The 14,374-nt window shown below is 30.8% G+C and overlaps 2 protein-coding genes across 3 annotated transcripts in view; both read left to right on the top strand.

Annotated features, from left to right (window-relative positions):
• Positions 1-1,187: 1,187 nt before the first annotated feature.
• Positions 1,188-9,836, top strand: LOC115236021 (odorant receptor 30a-like). The gene is made up of 9 exons (XM_029808204.1): positions 1,188-1,545; positions 1,631-2,040; positions 2,177-2,276; positions 2,789-2,947; positions 5,746-6,152; positions 6,416-6,477; positions 7,204-7,304; positions 7,374-7,532; positions 9,765-9,836. Exons 1-9 carry the CDS (start codon positions 1,240-1,242, stop codon positions 9,834-9,836), a joined length of 1,776 nt encoding a protein of 591 aa, XP_029664064.1. The 5' UTR covers positions 1,188-1,239.
• Positions 9,837-10,954: 1,118 nt separating this feature from the next.
• Positions 10,955-14,374, top strand: part of LOC115236026 (4-coumarate--CoA ligase 1-like) — a 7,856-nt gene continuing 4,436 nt past the window's right edge. For both annotated transcript variants that reach the window (XM_029808210.1, XM_029808209.1), the window contains exons 1-4: positions 10,955-11,549; positions 11,718-11,837; positions 13,616-13,823; positions 14,111-14,369. In XM_029808210.1, coding sequence (XP_029664070.1) covers positions 11,529-11,549; positions 11,718-11,837; positions 13,616-13,823; positions 14,111-14,369 — 608 coding nt within the window. In that variant the 5' untranslated portion in view covers positions 10,955-11,528. The remainder of the gene's footprint in view (positions 11,550-11,717; positions 11,838-13,615; positions 13,824-14,110; positions 14,370-14,374) is intronic.

Here is a 14,374-nt window from a genome sequence, read left to right on the forward strand (position 1 = left end):
TTTTATTTTAAAAGCGGACGAAGTTTAATTATAAAATAAAGAATTATTACAAGTCTACCACCAGATTACAAAAGTATTAGTAATTTAAACAACATACTAAAAGCACTATATTTAATTATGTTTATTGTATTTATACGATAATATTTTTTATGTTACATACAATGTAGACAAAAAGTTGTTTCGTATGTACAATTACTAAATGTGGCACACAAATATCATATATTAAAAATATTTTAAGAATTTGTACATATATACATGTTCCATTTATAGTTTACTATATGTATCGTGCATATATGTTCTATCTATAATATCTAATTTCTTAGTGTTTTTTGCTGAAACGCAAACATTTTAATTTTTTTAACATGCAAACAGAAAATTAAAACATCTCACAAAGTTTATATTATACTATTTAAATGATATATGTGAGATTTTTTCGTTACTTTTAATTTTCATCAAATATTTTATTTGTTTGATATACAATCACGATAATCGGTATATTCAACTAAGACAATATAAGAACTAGTAACTAGAATTCAGTATCAAAAAATTAAGATTGACAATTAAGAGTAGAAAAAATTACCTGTCTAACAAAACTCATCTAACAAAACTTGTGAAAAAGATTGTATTGTGAATAAACTTATAAGAGATAACTTATAGACCAAGCGCAAGCGATAAAATTTCTTTCTTATTTTCATATCTCAATGATATCTCAGTTTATGTTAAAATACTTTATCAATGCTGCAATAGTACTTAAAGAAATTGCTATATAACCCCACAATTGCCATTTCAAAAGTTCTATGGAATTAATTATTAATCCTTCTCTGCCACCTAATTTTAGTCAATGCAGACAATATGTAGAGATAAAAACCATATACTTTAAGGCTACCGTATACTTTGCTCAATCGATGTTCTATATCTCAGAAGAATAGCAAAATTATACTCAATTTAGTTCGTTACAACGCATGAATATTTTTCTTATTTATACTAAAAATAACTGATGGAACTGGGTATCGACTTTAGTCTTTGTAAGTTCCCATTTATCGCACATTTTATAAAAATATTATTAAGGGTATATCATATATATGAAAGAAAAATTTATAAGACGGTATAGTTTCTTAATAAGGTTTCGCTGTGCATAATTCTAGCATTTTGCCGCAAGTTCTTGAATTGTTGTTTGACAACACGAGAGATAGATTTGCATTAAACAGTATTTGCAATATACTCGTATGTGTGTAGCTTATGTACGCAGTCATGCAAAAAGGAATAACACTAAAAAAAACCATTGCTATTGTAAAGTTGAGTTTGTTTGTTATATGGTTTTGGCCGCTACCGCAAGACGCAAATAAACGTAAAGTGCTGTGCATGAAGTTGTATCAATACATCTGTATATTACTAACTATAGCCGTAATAGCATCGATGGTATATGGTCTTGTAAAGAATCTAGATGATCCTGAGCTTGTCATAAAAGCATCATTGGGTTTGTTCCCTTGTAGTCATGTTATCTGGAATATTCTGTGTCACATAATTATTTATCAACGTTTGCAAGTAATTAATAGGAATATTATTTCTTGAAAATAAAAAGCTTGTTCCTCTCGCACATCCTCAGCTAAAATAACACAATTAATTGCAGTGTATCACTTTCAAAATGGAAAATTTTTGCGCGCTGATCAATGCTCATGAAGAAGCTATTGTTCAGCGAGATTATATTGATAAGTGTGCCAGCTTCTATGGCTTTTGTATAACATCGTTCTATATGAGTGTTTTCGCTCTTTTTGTGGGACCTATCCTATTAGATGAACCGCTTCCGGCGCCCGCTGATTTTCCATTCGACGCGTCTCGTCAACCGTTATGGGCTATTACATATATGCATCAAATTGTGGTTGGTCTGCAAATAGCGGCACATTTATGTGTAAACGCTTTCATGGCCCTTTTGCTGTGGTTGGCATCAGCAAGATTTAAATTGTTGATTGAAGATTTGCGGATGATTACAAACATCTACGATTTCATGAAATGTATCGAGAAACATCAACAATTACTTGAGTATAATACCGTTATTTCTCTAAAACGATTTGCTGGAAATACTAAAGAAAAAGTTTCATTACATATTTTTAAATGTTTAAAGAGAATAGATGTAACATCATGTGTGAGATAAAATCTTAAAATGCAATGATTTTAGGTACGCAAAAGAAGTAACTCTTGCAGTTCGTCCTTTTGCATTGGGAACCGTATTTTTCAGTACTGTATCATTATTAGTATTCGGCCTTATTTTTATTACAGTAAGTACATTTTATAAAATTATTGGCATTCCATGCGTCAAAGGTGTTATTTAAAATTTGTCAAGCGTTGTTATGTCATAATTATTAAGTTGAATAATAGCTTAACTATGCATTTATAAATAATAATAGTAGATTTGAGTTAAAATATATAAAGTTTGGTTATAGCTATATGTAATATGTATATTTTTTTAAACACTATTTTTTAAATACATATTAAGCCTGCTTTTTTATAAGCACAGTGAATAATATTTTATTGTTGTACTATTAAAATCATATTATCAAAATTTATTTTTATGATAACTCTCTCTCTCTCTCTCTATTACATTTGTTTGAGTAGGGAGTTTCATTAGCATTGAAGATCCAGTGTGTCTTTTTAGCAGTCAGTGCATTATTAGAAGTATTTATGTACGCGTGGCCAGCGGAACACTTGATTCACATAGTAAGTTAATTACTGATAAGTAATGACGTTACCATATTTACATAATTTTGTTATTTCTGAATGTCTTTCTTAGAGTAATAATATTGCACAAATAGCTTTTGAAACAAACTGGTATGATGAATCCGAAGATTTTCGAAAAAATTTACAGATGATTATACTAAGAAGCCAGAAACCAATACTTGTTGTATTACCTTGCGGCCTGCCTTCTTTATCTTTACATTATTACGCATCGGTGAGATAGCAATTTTGATTGCGAGAATTCTATAATAGTACCCATTATCTCATTTAGTCATCATATAATTATTAGAAGCTGTCACTTGAAATAATTCTCTCTATTCAAAAAAAGAAGAAAAAAATTTTTTAATTATGTTATAGCAAAATAAAACAATAATCAAGTTTAACTATTTAACGCTTAACTCTCTTGTCAATACCCGGATTTCCCCCTTTTGTTCAATACCTGGGGTACCCGGGTACTCACTATGCAAAGCCGGTAATTACGGCAGTGTAGGGCTACCTGCGCCCTTCCTCTCGGGTACCTGACAGCTGTAAGTTGGTAAATGAACAGGGATTTCCTCCTCTAACGTTTCCTGGAATTCCCCTCGGGTTTTTACCTGAAAGAATTGGCGTCCCAACGGACGAATTCTGTAGCGTGGTTTCATTCTCGAATGAGATCTCGACAAGTATAGACGAAATTAGTATAAATGAAATTTCTATTATTCCCTCACGAAGTGCTTTGATGACGCGAATAGCAAAAGCGGAAAGAAAATTCGTGTGGAACGCTCGTGTATAAGCCCGGGGTACCCGGGTACCCCGGGTATTGAACAAGCGTGTTGTCCCCCGAACTTTGACCCCAACAAGAATAATTAAAAAAAAAAAAAAATTATGACTCAAAGCGTAAATCGATGTAAAATGATCCAAATAACGAGAATCTGATCGGGCTAAGGCGCATTTTGCCGGGAAATTGAAAAATTTTTAATAAGAACACGAAAATGGGTACCCGGATACCCGGATATTGACAAGAGGGTTAGATATGGTAATAAAATTATTATACCAAAAAAATTAAAAATAGGAAATTATTAACATATGTCTATAAAGTATAAAGCATTCCTTTCTGCTTTGGTCACATAATGAATAAAAAATAAGAATATATTTTTCCAAAAAATATTCGCAAACATACACATATATGCATATTATAGTAACTTATTATAAAAAAAATATGTATATTTTTAATATGGTAAATGTTCCAGTATCTCTCAACTATATTCTCCTATTTTACTACAATGCGAATGATGTTTGAAGAACAAAAAGATGGAACATCAACAGATCAGCGTATTACTTGATTAAAAAAAAGAGAGAGAAGAAAGAGAGGTTTGATCTTTATTTAGATTAGATTTGATTTTTTGGTATTGATAATCCGCTATGTTATATATAATATATAATGTACAAAATATCGAAAATATCTTCGCCTGATTATTAATGTTACACAGAACTTTAAATACACCTAGCAATTATTTATTTTAAAAGATATTTTAAGATATTAATAACTTTGTTGCAAAGATAAGAACACTAATTGATTTTTTAACATATACATGTATCTTTACTATTAATAATAATAATATACTCTTTAGTATTTTTATTTTTAGTTCTTACTATATTTTCACTATTAATCTCGAGAAAAAATGAAAATGAGAAATGTATTAAAATGTTATAAACACATTTAATAGCAACATTCTGTTTTTGCTATTTATTAAATATAATACTATATTTATTATCAACTTTTGTCTGCAACTAATCTTGCAAATTCTTAGAATTTTTTATAATCTATTGAACTTACCTATGTTTTTTTTTTGTCAATCATTTAGTTCGTACGATATTCTCATTTAATTCCTAAAATACTAAAAATTATAAAATAATAAGAAGAAGACATAAAAAGTATTTAGAAGACATTAATCTCTTTTCTAGTTTTTAAAAAGAAAATGTTAATAAAAGTTAATTAAAAACAACAATGTAGCAATAAGCAAAGCTAATATTGAATAGTTGTAGTATGATTGTAGTATAACAAAACCACTCGTCTTTATTTTCAAAGCATTTCAAGTGAAACTAAAATATTTGCAATAAATTTGCAGAAAAATTTATCGTACGATAAGTATTGTTAAAACTGTTGCATATTAGTAGTAACGATTCACAAATTTCTTGCATATTCCATAGCTTTTCAATTATTCCCAGTTTTATATTTATAATATTACATAGGTGAATGTAGAAAATAATATTCTAAAGCTTTCGTTTTTAACGAAAATATTACATCCTAAGAGATAATTCCAACTGTGTATTAAATTAATGATACCTTTACCATATGTTTCTTTCGCAACTTATTTCAGAATGTTTCTTCCTGCTAGTGAATTATAGATTTACTATGTTTTACTTTATGCGCGCGTATTATACTATGGTACCGCTTATTTCATGAAAGTCTTATCACACATGTATGTTAGATATGAAATTGAAGCATATGAGAACATATATAATTTTTATGGTAAAATTTCCTGTACTATACATCCACTTATCACATCGTTGCAACTTCTATAAGTCAGAAATCTTTCGATATATATCGCAGCAAATGCATACGTGCATTTAATCATGTGGAAAAACATAACGCTAAAAAATGTGATTGCCACCGTAAAATTAAGTTTGTTTATAAATTGCTCCTGGCCTCTCCCAACAAACACAATTAAGCTTAAAGTCATATGTGTGGCACTATACCAATACTTGTGTCTATTTTTAACTTTGGGCCTAACCATTGGACTGTGTAATACAGTTAGGAATCACCTTGATGATCCTATCATTATGGCAAAATCAATAATCGTTATATGTCCTACTATGCACATTATGTGCAATATTGTGTTCTGTAAAATAAATTCTTATCGTCTACAAGTAATTAATACAAATAAAATATCTCTCGGATAATATTTCTCTCGAATAATATTTACCATTAATTTTTTTCAATGCATGTGAAACGAAATTGATCAATTTCAGTTGGTTACATACGAAATGGAAAATTTCTGTGAATTACTTAATTCTCATGAGGAAGCGATTGTTCAACAATACATTGACAGATGCGTCCACTTCTACGGTGGATCTATCCTCTGGCTCTACTTAAGTGCTATTTTTATTATTACTGGACCTGTTACTCTGGATCAACCGTTTCCGACAAACGCTGAATATCCATTTGACATTTATCATCAACCGATGAAATTTATTATCTTCGTAGATCAGGCTATTGTATGCATGCAATGTGCTTCCCAGCTATGTACAAACGTTTTTATAGCTCTGTTGCTTTGGTTTACATCAGTAAGGTTTGAGTTATTAGCCGAAGAGTTTCGAACAATTATAGATGTCCACGATTTACTACAATGTATTCAAAAACATCAGAAATTATTAAAGTGAGATTTAAAAAATATTAATTTAATTAAAAACATTATTTAATTACATAAAAATGTTTGAATTAAAACTAAAATGCAATACTGTTAAACAGTTCGTTCAGATTAAATTCAAAGTGAATCTCATACGTTTTCAAACTGGAAAGAACCCAGCACTAATCATATGGAAAATCTGTCCCGGTCAAATCAATTGGTTTTTACATATGTTGTAGCTTATGACCTACTGAACAAAAGATGTAATGGGCACAAAGCTCAATAATGGACAGTTATCGAGTCAAACCAGTCAAACATGAAAAATTCGGGCTGCCGAATAGTCAAATCTCGGAAGGTATTGATTTTTTTGAAAAATGTTTGAAATAAACATAGTAGGGTTTTACAAAGTCTGTTAGTTGGTGACATTACTTGTGAATTTTGAATGACCTTGAAAAGCTCCGTGAACAAAAATCTTCCACAAAAATGCCTATTTTTTATTATATTCGTGTAGCTAAATTCGAGACGTTTTCAAAATATTTTTGATGAACCTTTTTTCTACTAAAACTTCTTGAGAACTAATATACACGATTTACCATCTCTGATTATGAGCGTAGAATTATGTGAATAGATAATAGTATATTATTAGTAACAATATTTTATGTATTGTAAACATTGTAACTCTAAATGAATTAATTTTTCCAATCTTTAAATGTACGTTTTTCTCTTATTTTATTCTGTATGTAAAAAATGCTTCACAATAATAGTATAATATTTTAACAGCACATTCTCATTCTAATTAACTAAAATTAAAAATTCTAATACAAAAATGTTAAGATTATAATAATAATCCTTAAAAAATTATTTTTTCAAGAAAATGTGAAGAATGGTGTCAAGCCCACGCGCGTCCGTTAAAAAAATTATTATATAAAAAGTTTAGTTTAATACTTCAAAAAAAGCATTATATAAAGCATTACTTTAATTATTTTTTCTACAAAAAATTACAATATAAAAAATGCATTAATTAAGAATCACAAATTATTTGTAAACATTCATAGAATATTTTTGTTTTATATTTAGCAAGGGCAACCACTATCCATGAAAATTCAATGCATTGGTTTAATTTTTGGTGGATTATCAAAAGTATTTATGTATACATGGCCATCCGAGCATTTGATTCACATAGTAAGTTAATTATCGTTAAAACTTTGTTTTACTTTAATTTGTATTATGATTGTCCAATATCTTTGTAAGAGCAGTGAAGTAAGACAGGCAGCCTTTAATACACAATGGTACAAATTATCAATTGCTATACATAAAAGTCTACAAATAATTATGCAGAAAGCTCAAAAACCAATAGTTGTCGCGATACCGTGCCTTATGCCTTCATTATCTTTAAATTACTACGCATCGGTAAGAAAAAACTTGGAATATTATAGTCACATTAATCATCATGCATATTATCTAGATGGCTTATTGTTCATAATTGTGGTCCATTATTTTTTGCAATAATTACTTACCTAGCCTCATTGTTATACATAATATTAAAAGAGTATGGCAAATATTATTTTTAAAATCATTAATTTTCAATTAATAAAAAATTATATTTAAATAAAAATTGCAACAAATAATATAATAATATTAAAGATAAATTAATGATCTTTTAATATGTATAAAATATCCGCGCGCGCGCGCGCGTGTGTGTGTGTGTGCGTGTGCGTGTGCGTGTGTGTGTGTGCGTGCGTGTGTGTGTGCGCGTGTGCGTGTGCGCGTGCGTGCGTGCGTGTGTGTGTGTGTGCGTGCGTGTGTGTGTGTGTGCGTGCGTGTGCGTGCGTGTGCGCGCGCGCGCGCGCGCGCGTGTGTGTGTGTGTGTGTGTGAATATCGGAGAAAATGAAAATTAAATTTAATCACTATTTTCTGTATATACTTATAAATTACAATATTTTATTGATTAAATACAATAGAATTTTATTTTGTACTTCTTTAATGTGAAGTTCCGTTCTCTACAGCAAACCGAAGTATATATTTCAAGTGGGTATTCCTCATTGGAATGTCTCTGTATATGTATTTGATATGTGCTTATGTGTATGTGCATAAAGTTTGATGAGCTTGGTGTTTTTTGATTGCCAATAAATAATTTTACAATTATTTTTGTCGTAAAAATGTTCTCATATGTATGATATATGTGTTTAACATGATGTGTGTGTATGTGTATTATTATACAGATATTTAAATAATCTTAAATAATGAAAGGAAAGCTTATTATATTACATACAATTTTCCAAAATAAATTTAATTGAATATTACATTCGATAAATGACAAATGTATAGAATGCAAGTGACAATTAGAAATAGATTAATATATAATCAATATCTTTTTATGAGATACAAACTGAAAATTAATTTAACTATTATTAATGTTACAGTATTTGTCAACTATATTTTCGTTATTTACGACATTACGAATGGTCATACAAAATAGTCTAGATGGAGAATAATTAAGAGTACCATCAAGAATATTTTTGAAAAAAACTTTGAACAATCTAGATATATTATATTAAAGAGCCAGTAGCCAGTAGCCAATAATTGTATATTATATCGTAGCGATAGTTTAAACATAATATTCTTTTTTATTATGTAGATATATAACTATCGTATATTACACAAATATTATAGATAAAAATATATTGCAACAAATAATATAATAATATTAAAGATAAATTAATGATCTTTTAATATGTATAAAATATGCGCGCGCGCGCGCGCGTGTGTGTGTGCGTGTGCGTGTGTGTGTGTGCGTGTGTGTGTGTGTGCGCGTGCGTGTGTGTGTGCGCGTGCGTGTGTGTGTGCGCGTGCGTGTGTGTGTGCGCGTGCGTGTGTGTGTGCGCGTGCGTGTGTGTGTGCGCGTGCGTGTGTGTGTGCGCGTGCGTGTGTGTGTGCGCGTGCGTGTGTGTGTGCGCGTGCGTGTGTGTGTGCGCGTGCGTGTGTGTGTGCGCGTGCGTGTGTGTGTGCGCGTGCGTGTGTGTGTGCGCGTGCGTGTGTGTGTGCGCGTGCGTGTGTGTGTGCGATTTAAATAAAATATGAAAAATATATTTAATATCGGAGAAAATGAAAATTAAATTTAATCACTATTTTCTGTATATACTTATAAATTACAATATTTTATTGATTAAATACAATAGAATTTTATTTTGTACTTCTTTAATGTGAAGTTCCGTTCTCTACAGCAAACCGAAGTATATATTTCAAGTGGGTATTCCTCATTGGAATGTCTCTGTATATGTATTTGATATGTGCTTATGTGTATGTGCATAAAGTTTGATGAGCTTGGTGTTTTTTGATTGCCAATAAATAATTTTACAATTATTTTTGTCGTAAAAATGTTCTCATATGTATGATATATGTGTTTAACATGATGTGTGTGTATGTGTATTATTATACAGATATTTAAATAATCTTAAATAATGAAAGGAAAGCTTATTATATTACATACAATTTTCCAAAATAAATTTAATTGAATATTACATTCGATAAATGACAAATGTATAGAATGCAAGTGACAATTAGAAATAGATTAATATATAATCAATATCTTTTTATGAGATACAAACTGAAAATTAATTTAACTATTATTAATGTTACAGTATTTGTCAACTATATTTTCGTTCTTTACGACATTACGAATGGTCATACAAAATAGTCTAGATGGAGAATAATTAAGAGTACCATCAAGAATATTTTTGAAAAAAACTTTGAACAATCTAGATATATTATATTAAAGAGCCAGTAGCCAGTAGCCAATAATTGTATATTATATCGTAGCGATAGTTTAAACATAATATTCTTTTTTATTATGTAGATATATAACTATCGTATATTACACAAATATTATAGATAAAAATATATTGCAACAAATAATATAATAATATTAAAGATAAATTAATGATCTTTTAATATGTATAAAATATGCGCGCGCGCGCGCGCGTGTGTGTGTGCGTGTGCGTGTGTGTGTGTGCGTGTGTGTGTGTGTGCGCGTGTGCGTGTGCGCGTGCGTGCGTGCGTGCGTGCGTGCGTGCGTGTGTGTGTGTGTGTGTGTGTTTAAAGGGCTTTCCGAGACGAAAACAACGCGAGGTCGCCGAGGTCTCTACGATTTTTTTTTTCGCAGAGTTATGATTATTTGAACATTTCCATTGAGATTTTGCGATAGCGAGGGCCTATGGCGACAACAGAAGAAAGATAGGGCTTTACCCGGACACGCGCGTTCCTGAGTGTGTGTGTTTGTGCGTGTGCGTGTGCGTGTGTGCGTGCGTGTGTGTGTGCGTGCGTGCGTGCGTGTGTGTGTGTGTGTGTGTGTGTGTGTGCGTGCGTGCGTGTGTGCGTGCGTGTGTGTGTGCGTGCGTGCGTGCGTGTGTGTGTGTGTGTGTGTGTGTGTGTGCGTGCGTGCGTGTGTGCGTGCGTGTGTGTGTGCGTGCGTGCGTGCGTGTGTGTGTGTGTGTGTGTGTGTGTGTGCGTGCGTGCGTGTGTGCGTGCGTGTGTGTGTGCGTGCGTGCGTGCGTGTGTGTGTGTGTGTGTGTGTGTGTGATATTTCAATATTCTTTCACAAACTAGCTTACTTCAAATCAGTGCGATAATAATGTCATAATAATATCAAAAATGTCTAATGACTTTTATTATGACGGTTAAGGAGAAAAAGATGCATTACAAACAGCAGTATAATAGAATGCATGAACTGCATTCTTTTGATACAGACTACGATCTAATCACGAAATGGATCAGAGAGAGGGATATCACGTGCATCTAGAACTACATATTTAATGCAAGTAGAAGTTACATGACAGTCAACATTTGTCCACGATCATACATTGATCGTTGTTCATTAATATTACTGTTCCTCATTTGACGGAAAAAGTGTGATCTTGGGGTAGTGCAAAAACTTCTCATCTTCCTCATCTTCCAAGATATCTTCTTCGCCAGCGTTTTCGATTTTTATTCATATTCAAGCAATTCTCCCCATTGATCGAATACTTGGACAATTTATTTGTATATACACAACTGAAAATATTGTATAGATAAAAGTTTAAGTCGTACATGAACATAATATTTTGTCGCGCAATTAATTAATATTAAAAATTAATTTTATATCGTTGTTTTAGATAATATAAAGTACGATATAATTCATTTAGCAACTATATCACAACCGAACGTTCTGAAAATTTTATCTTTTATTGTAGAAAAATCTTTTTATGTGCATTGTACATTGATAAAAAAACAATTTTAATTTGATTGATTAAGACATAATACAATTTATTGAATGCATTTATTTGTGATACGGTGATATAATTTTGAGTAATTTGTTTGAGCATATTCAAAATCTTATATCTAGGGATCTGGAATAAGAATCTAGCAAAATGGTTGGGAATAAGTCGAAGGTAAATGCAAAAATAATCGTATAAAATTAATTTTTAAATAAAAAGCTACTGTGTATGTGTTAATGCAATGTGAAACATTCAAATTAAAGACAAAGCGTAAACATGCTACAAAAAATTGTGAAAGTATTGCAATTTTTTAAAATCATCAAACTCATCTATTATTTTCAGGATTTTACTATAGAAAATAACGTTTACAAAGGAGAAATATTGCCTTATACAAGTAATTATAAGAGTCTTGGAGAGATGGTATGGTTCAAGATTAAAAGCCATGGAGATAAAGTTGCACATGTAAGTCAAAATATTTACGTGTGACAACATAGGAAAAAAGAAAACTTTCAAGATTTATAGTAACTAAATAAATAAGAAAAAAGAACTTTCTGTAAAAAAAATATTTTCTCTCTTTCTCTCTTAAAATTAATACTTGTTGAGAGATATAAATAATGATGAGAATAGTAAAATCTGCTTTACTAGCAATTTCTCGCTTTTTTATTAATATGATTATAAGATAAACAACATATATGTTTTCTACTAACAATAAGGCACACTTTTGTAAACATTTAATGTATCAATTAAACTATGAATTAAGTACGTTAGAATTAAACTATACATAGAAAAAAATTTAAATACGAGGTCTGATTAAAAATTATCCGACCTTATTTTTTTTTGCGTCAACCAGCTGCTGCCCGATAACGGGACTAGCGCAGCATACAACATACAACCTTGGACTCTACTTGACATGCGTGATTCAATCGCTGCTAGGAAGCTGTGATAATTGCACAATTGTATTCAGTGTTTATCGCATTTCGTGTTTCCAGCTAAAATAATCGAATGTATTTAGCAAAGAATTACCATTAAATTTCGTCAAAAATTCGGTGATTTGCAATCAGAGACAATTGAAAAGATACAAAATTTAATGGCAAATTTAATGCAGGGTATCGATTCTGTTGTAATTCAAGTGAGAGTGAAAATTATAAAAATGAACAGATTTACTAGAAAATTTATAATTTCATTAATCCAAACCTAATAAATTTGCTCATTTTTGTAATTTTTACCCTTACTTGAATTACAGATTCGACATCCTAATTCTTTGCTGAACACGTTCGTTCGTTTTAGCTGGAAACACGAAATGCGACGGAATACATGTGCAACTATCACGACTGCCTAGCAGCGACTGAAAGGTGGTCTGGCAAAAAATCATGTATGCGGAATAGAATTCAAGGTTGCATGCTGCTCTAGTCTCGTTATCGGACTGCAGCTGGTTGACGCAAAACAAAAATGAGGTCTGATACTTTTTGATCAGACCTCGTATATATTTTCATATTAGATACAAAACTGAAAAGTGGAAAACATTATCGGGAAGTTATTAAAATATTATAGCGTTCTACTTCATAGAGAAGTAATAATATGCGTATTTTACTAGGCTATCATTATATATAGGAATACAACAAGTTTTTATGCTATTGTAGCAATTAACCAAACCGGTATTACATAGACCGCAAAAACTTGTTAAATATATTTTATCTCCAATAATTATAGTGAAACTATCAAATTTTCGTCTTCAAATCGTTGATGGATGGAACTATTATAGAGAAAGTAATAAATATAGAACTATTGTCTGTAATTTTACAAGATAAAATCATTTCCATAGACACAGAATTAAACTCAAGAAAACTAAAATAAATTGGATACAAACTAATTGCAAATTAAGATTTTTATCTCTTTTATTTAACTTTGTTCTTAGTATATTAGGAAAAAGTATAGAATGTATATATCTATATGTTTAATTATACAATATTTATTATATAAATAGATATCATAATATTTAAAAATAAATATTAATTTGCAATTAAATTGTATGTTTTTAATATCATTGCATATATTCAGCATACTAATTACAACATGAAATTAAATATATTAGAAAATTTCAAGATACTCCACCTCTTATTAACTGTGGCTTAATAATGCAATAGAACGGAATATCTCTTGATTTTAAAACCCTATATAATAACTATAATAGAGAGCTATATAATAGCGTATAACTGCATAATAGCAACAATATAACGTAGTTAGACGCACGCACGGAAGAAACGGTTACATATGCGGAGCTACAAGACAAAGTTGTAAGATGCGCATTATGGCTTCAAAAGCAAGGAATCAAGTCCGACGATGTTGTCAGTGTGTGTACACATAATCATCTTAATTCTATTGTACCTTGCTTGGCAGCAGTTTACGTCAACGCGATTTTTAATCCGTGGAACGAAAATATGGATTTCCGTGAGTTTCTCCGCGGGATAATCGTTATAATACAGATATTATATTGCATTTGATTATAAGAGCTAGAATCAAAAATAAATATAATTCCGACGACTGAGCAAGTGCAATTTTATCTATCTTGAATTAATTAAAGATTTTATTTTGTTTATTGTTTAATTATATAATATATTATATAATAATGTTTATTACATAATATTATATGTATAATAATATTTAAAATGTAATAGGATTTTTAATGTAATTTCGTTTTATTTAGTTCTTATTAATTATATTTTGTTTGTCATTAGAAACCGCGCTGCATGTCTTGCAGCTAACTAGACCAAAAGTAATCTTCTGCAGCGAGAAACCTACAAACGTTATCTTGAATGCGATAAAGGAGAATAACTGCAACCTCACAATTGTGGTTTTCGGACATCATCCCGACGCAATCTCCTTTTCCGATATTTTGAACACTTGCAGCGATGCTGAAGTAGTGAATTTTCGATATATCGAGCTCGACGACCTCAAGAAAACGGTGTGCATTTTGCACTCCTCAGGTACCACGGGAATGC

This window comes from Formica exsecta, unplaced genomic scaffold (genome assembly GCF_003651465.1).
Source record: "Formica exsecta isolate Colony F162 unplaced genomic scaffold, ASM365146v1 scaffold238, whole genome shotgun sequence".
Lineage (NCBI taxonomy): Eukaryota > Metazoa > Arthropoda > Insecta > Hymenoptera > Formicidae > Formica > Formica exsecta.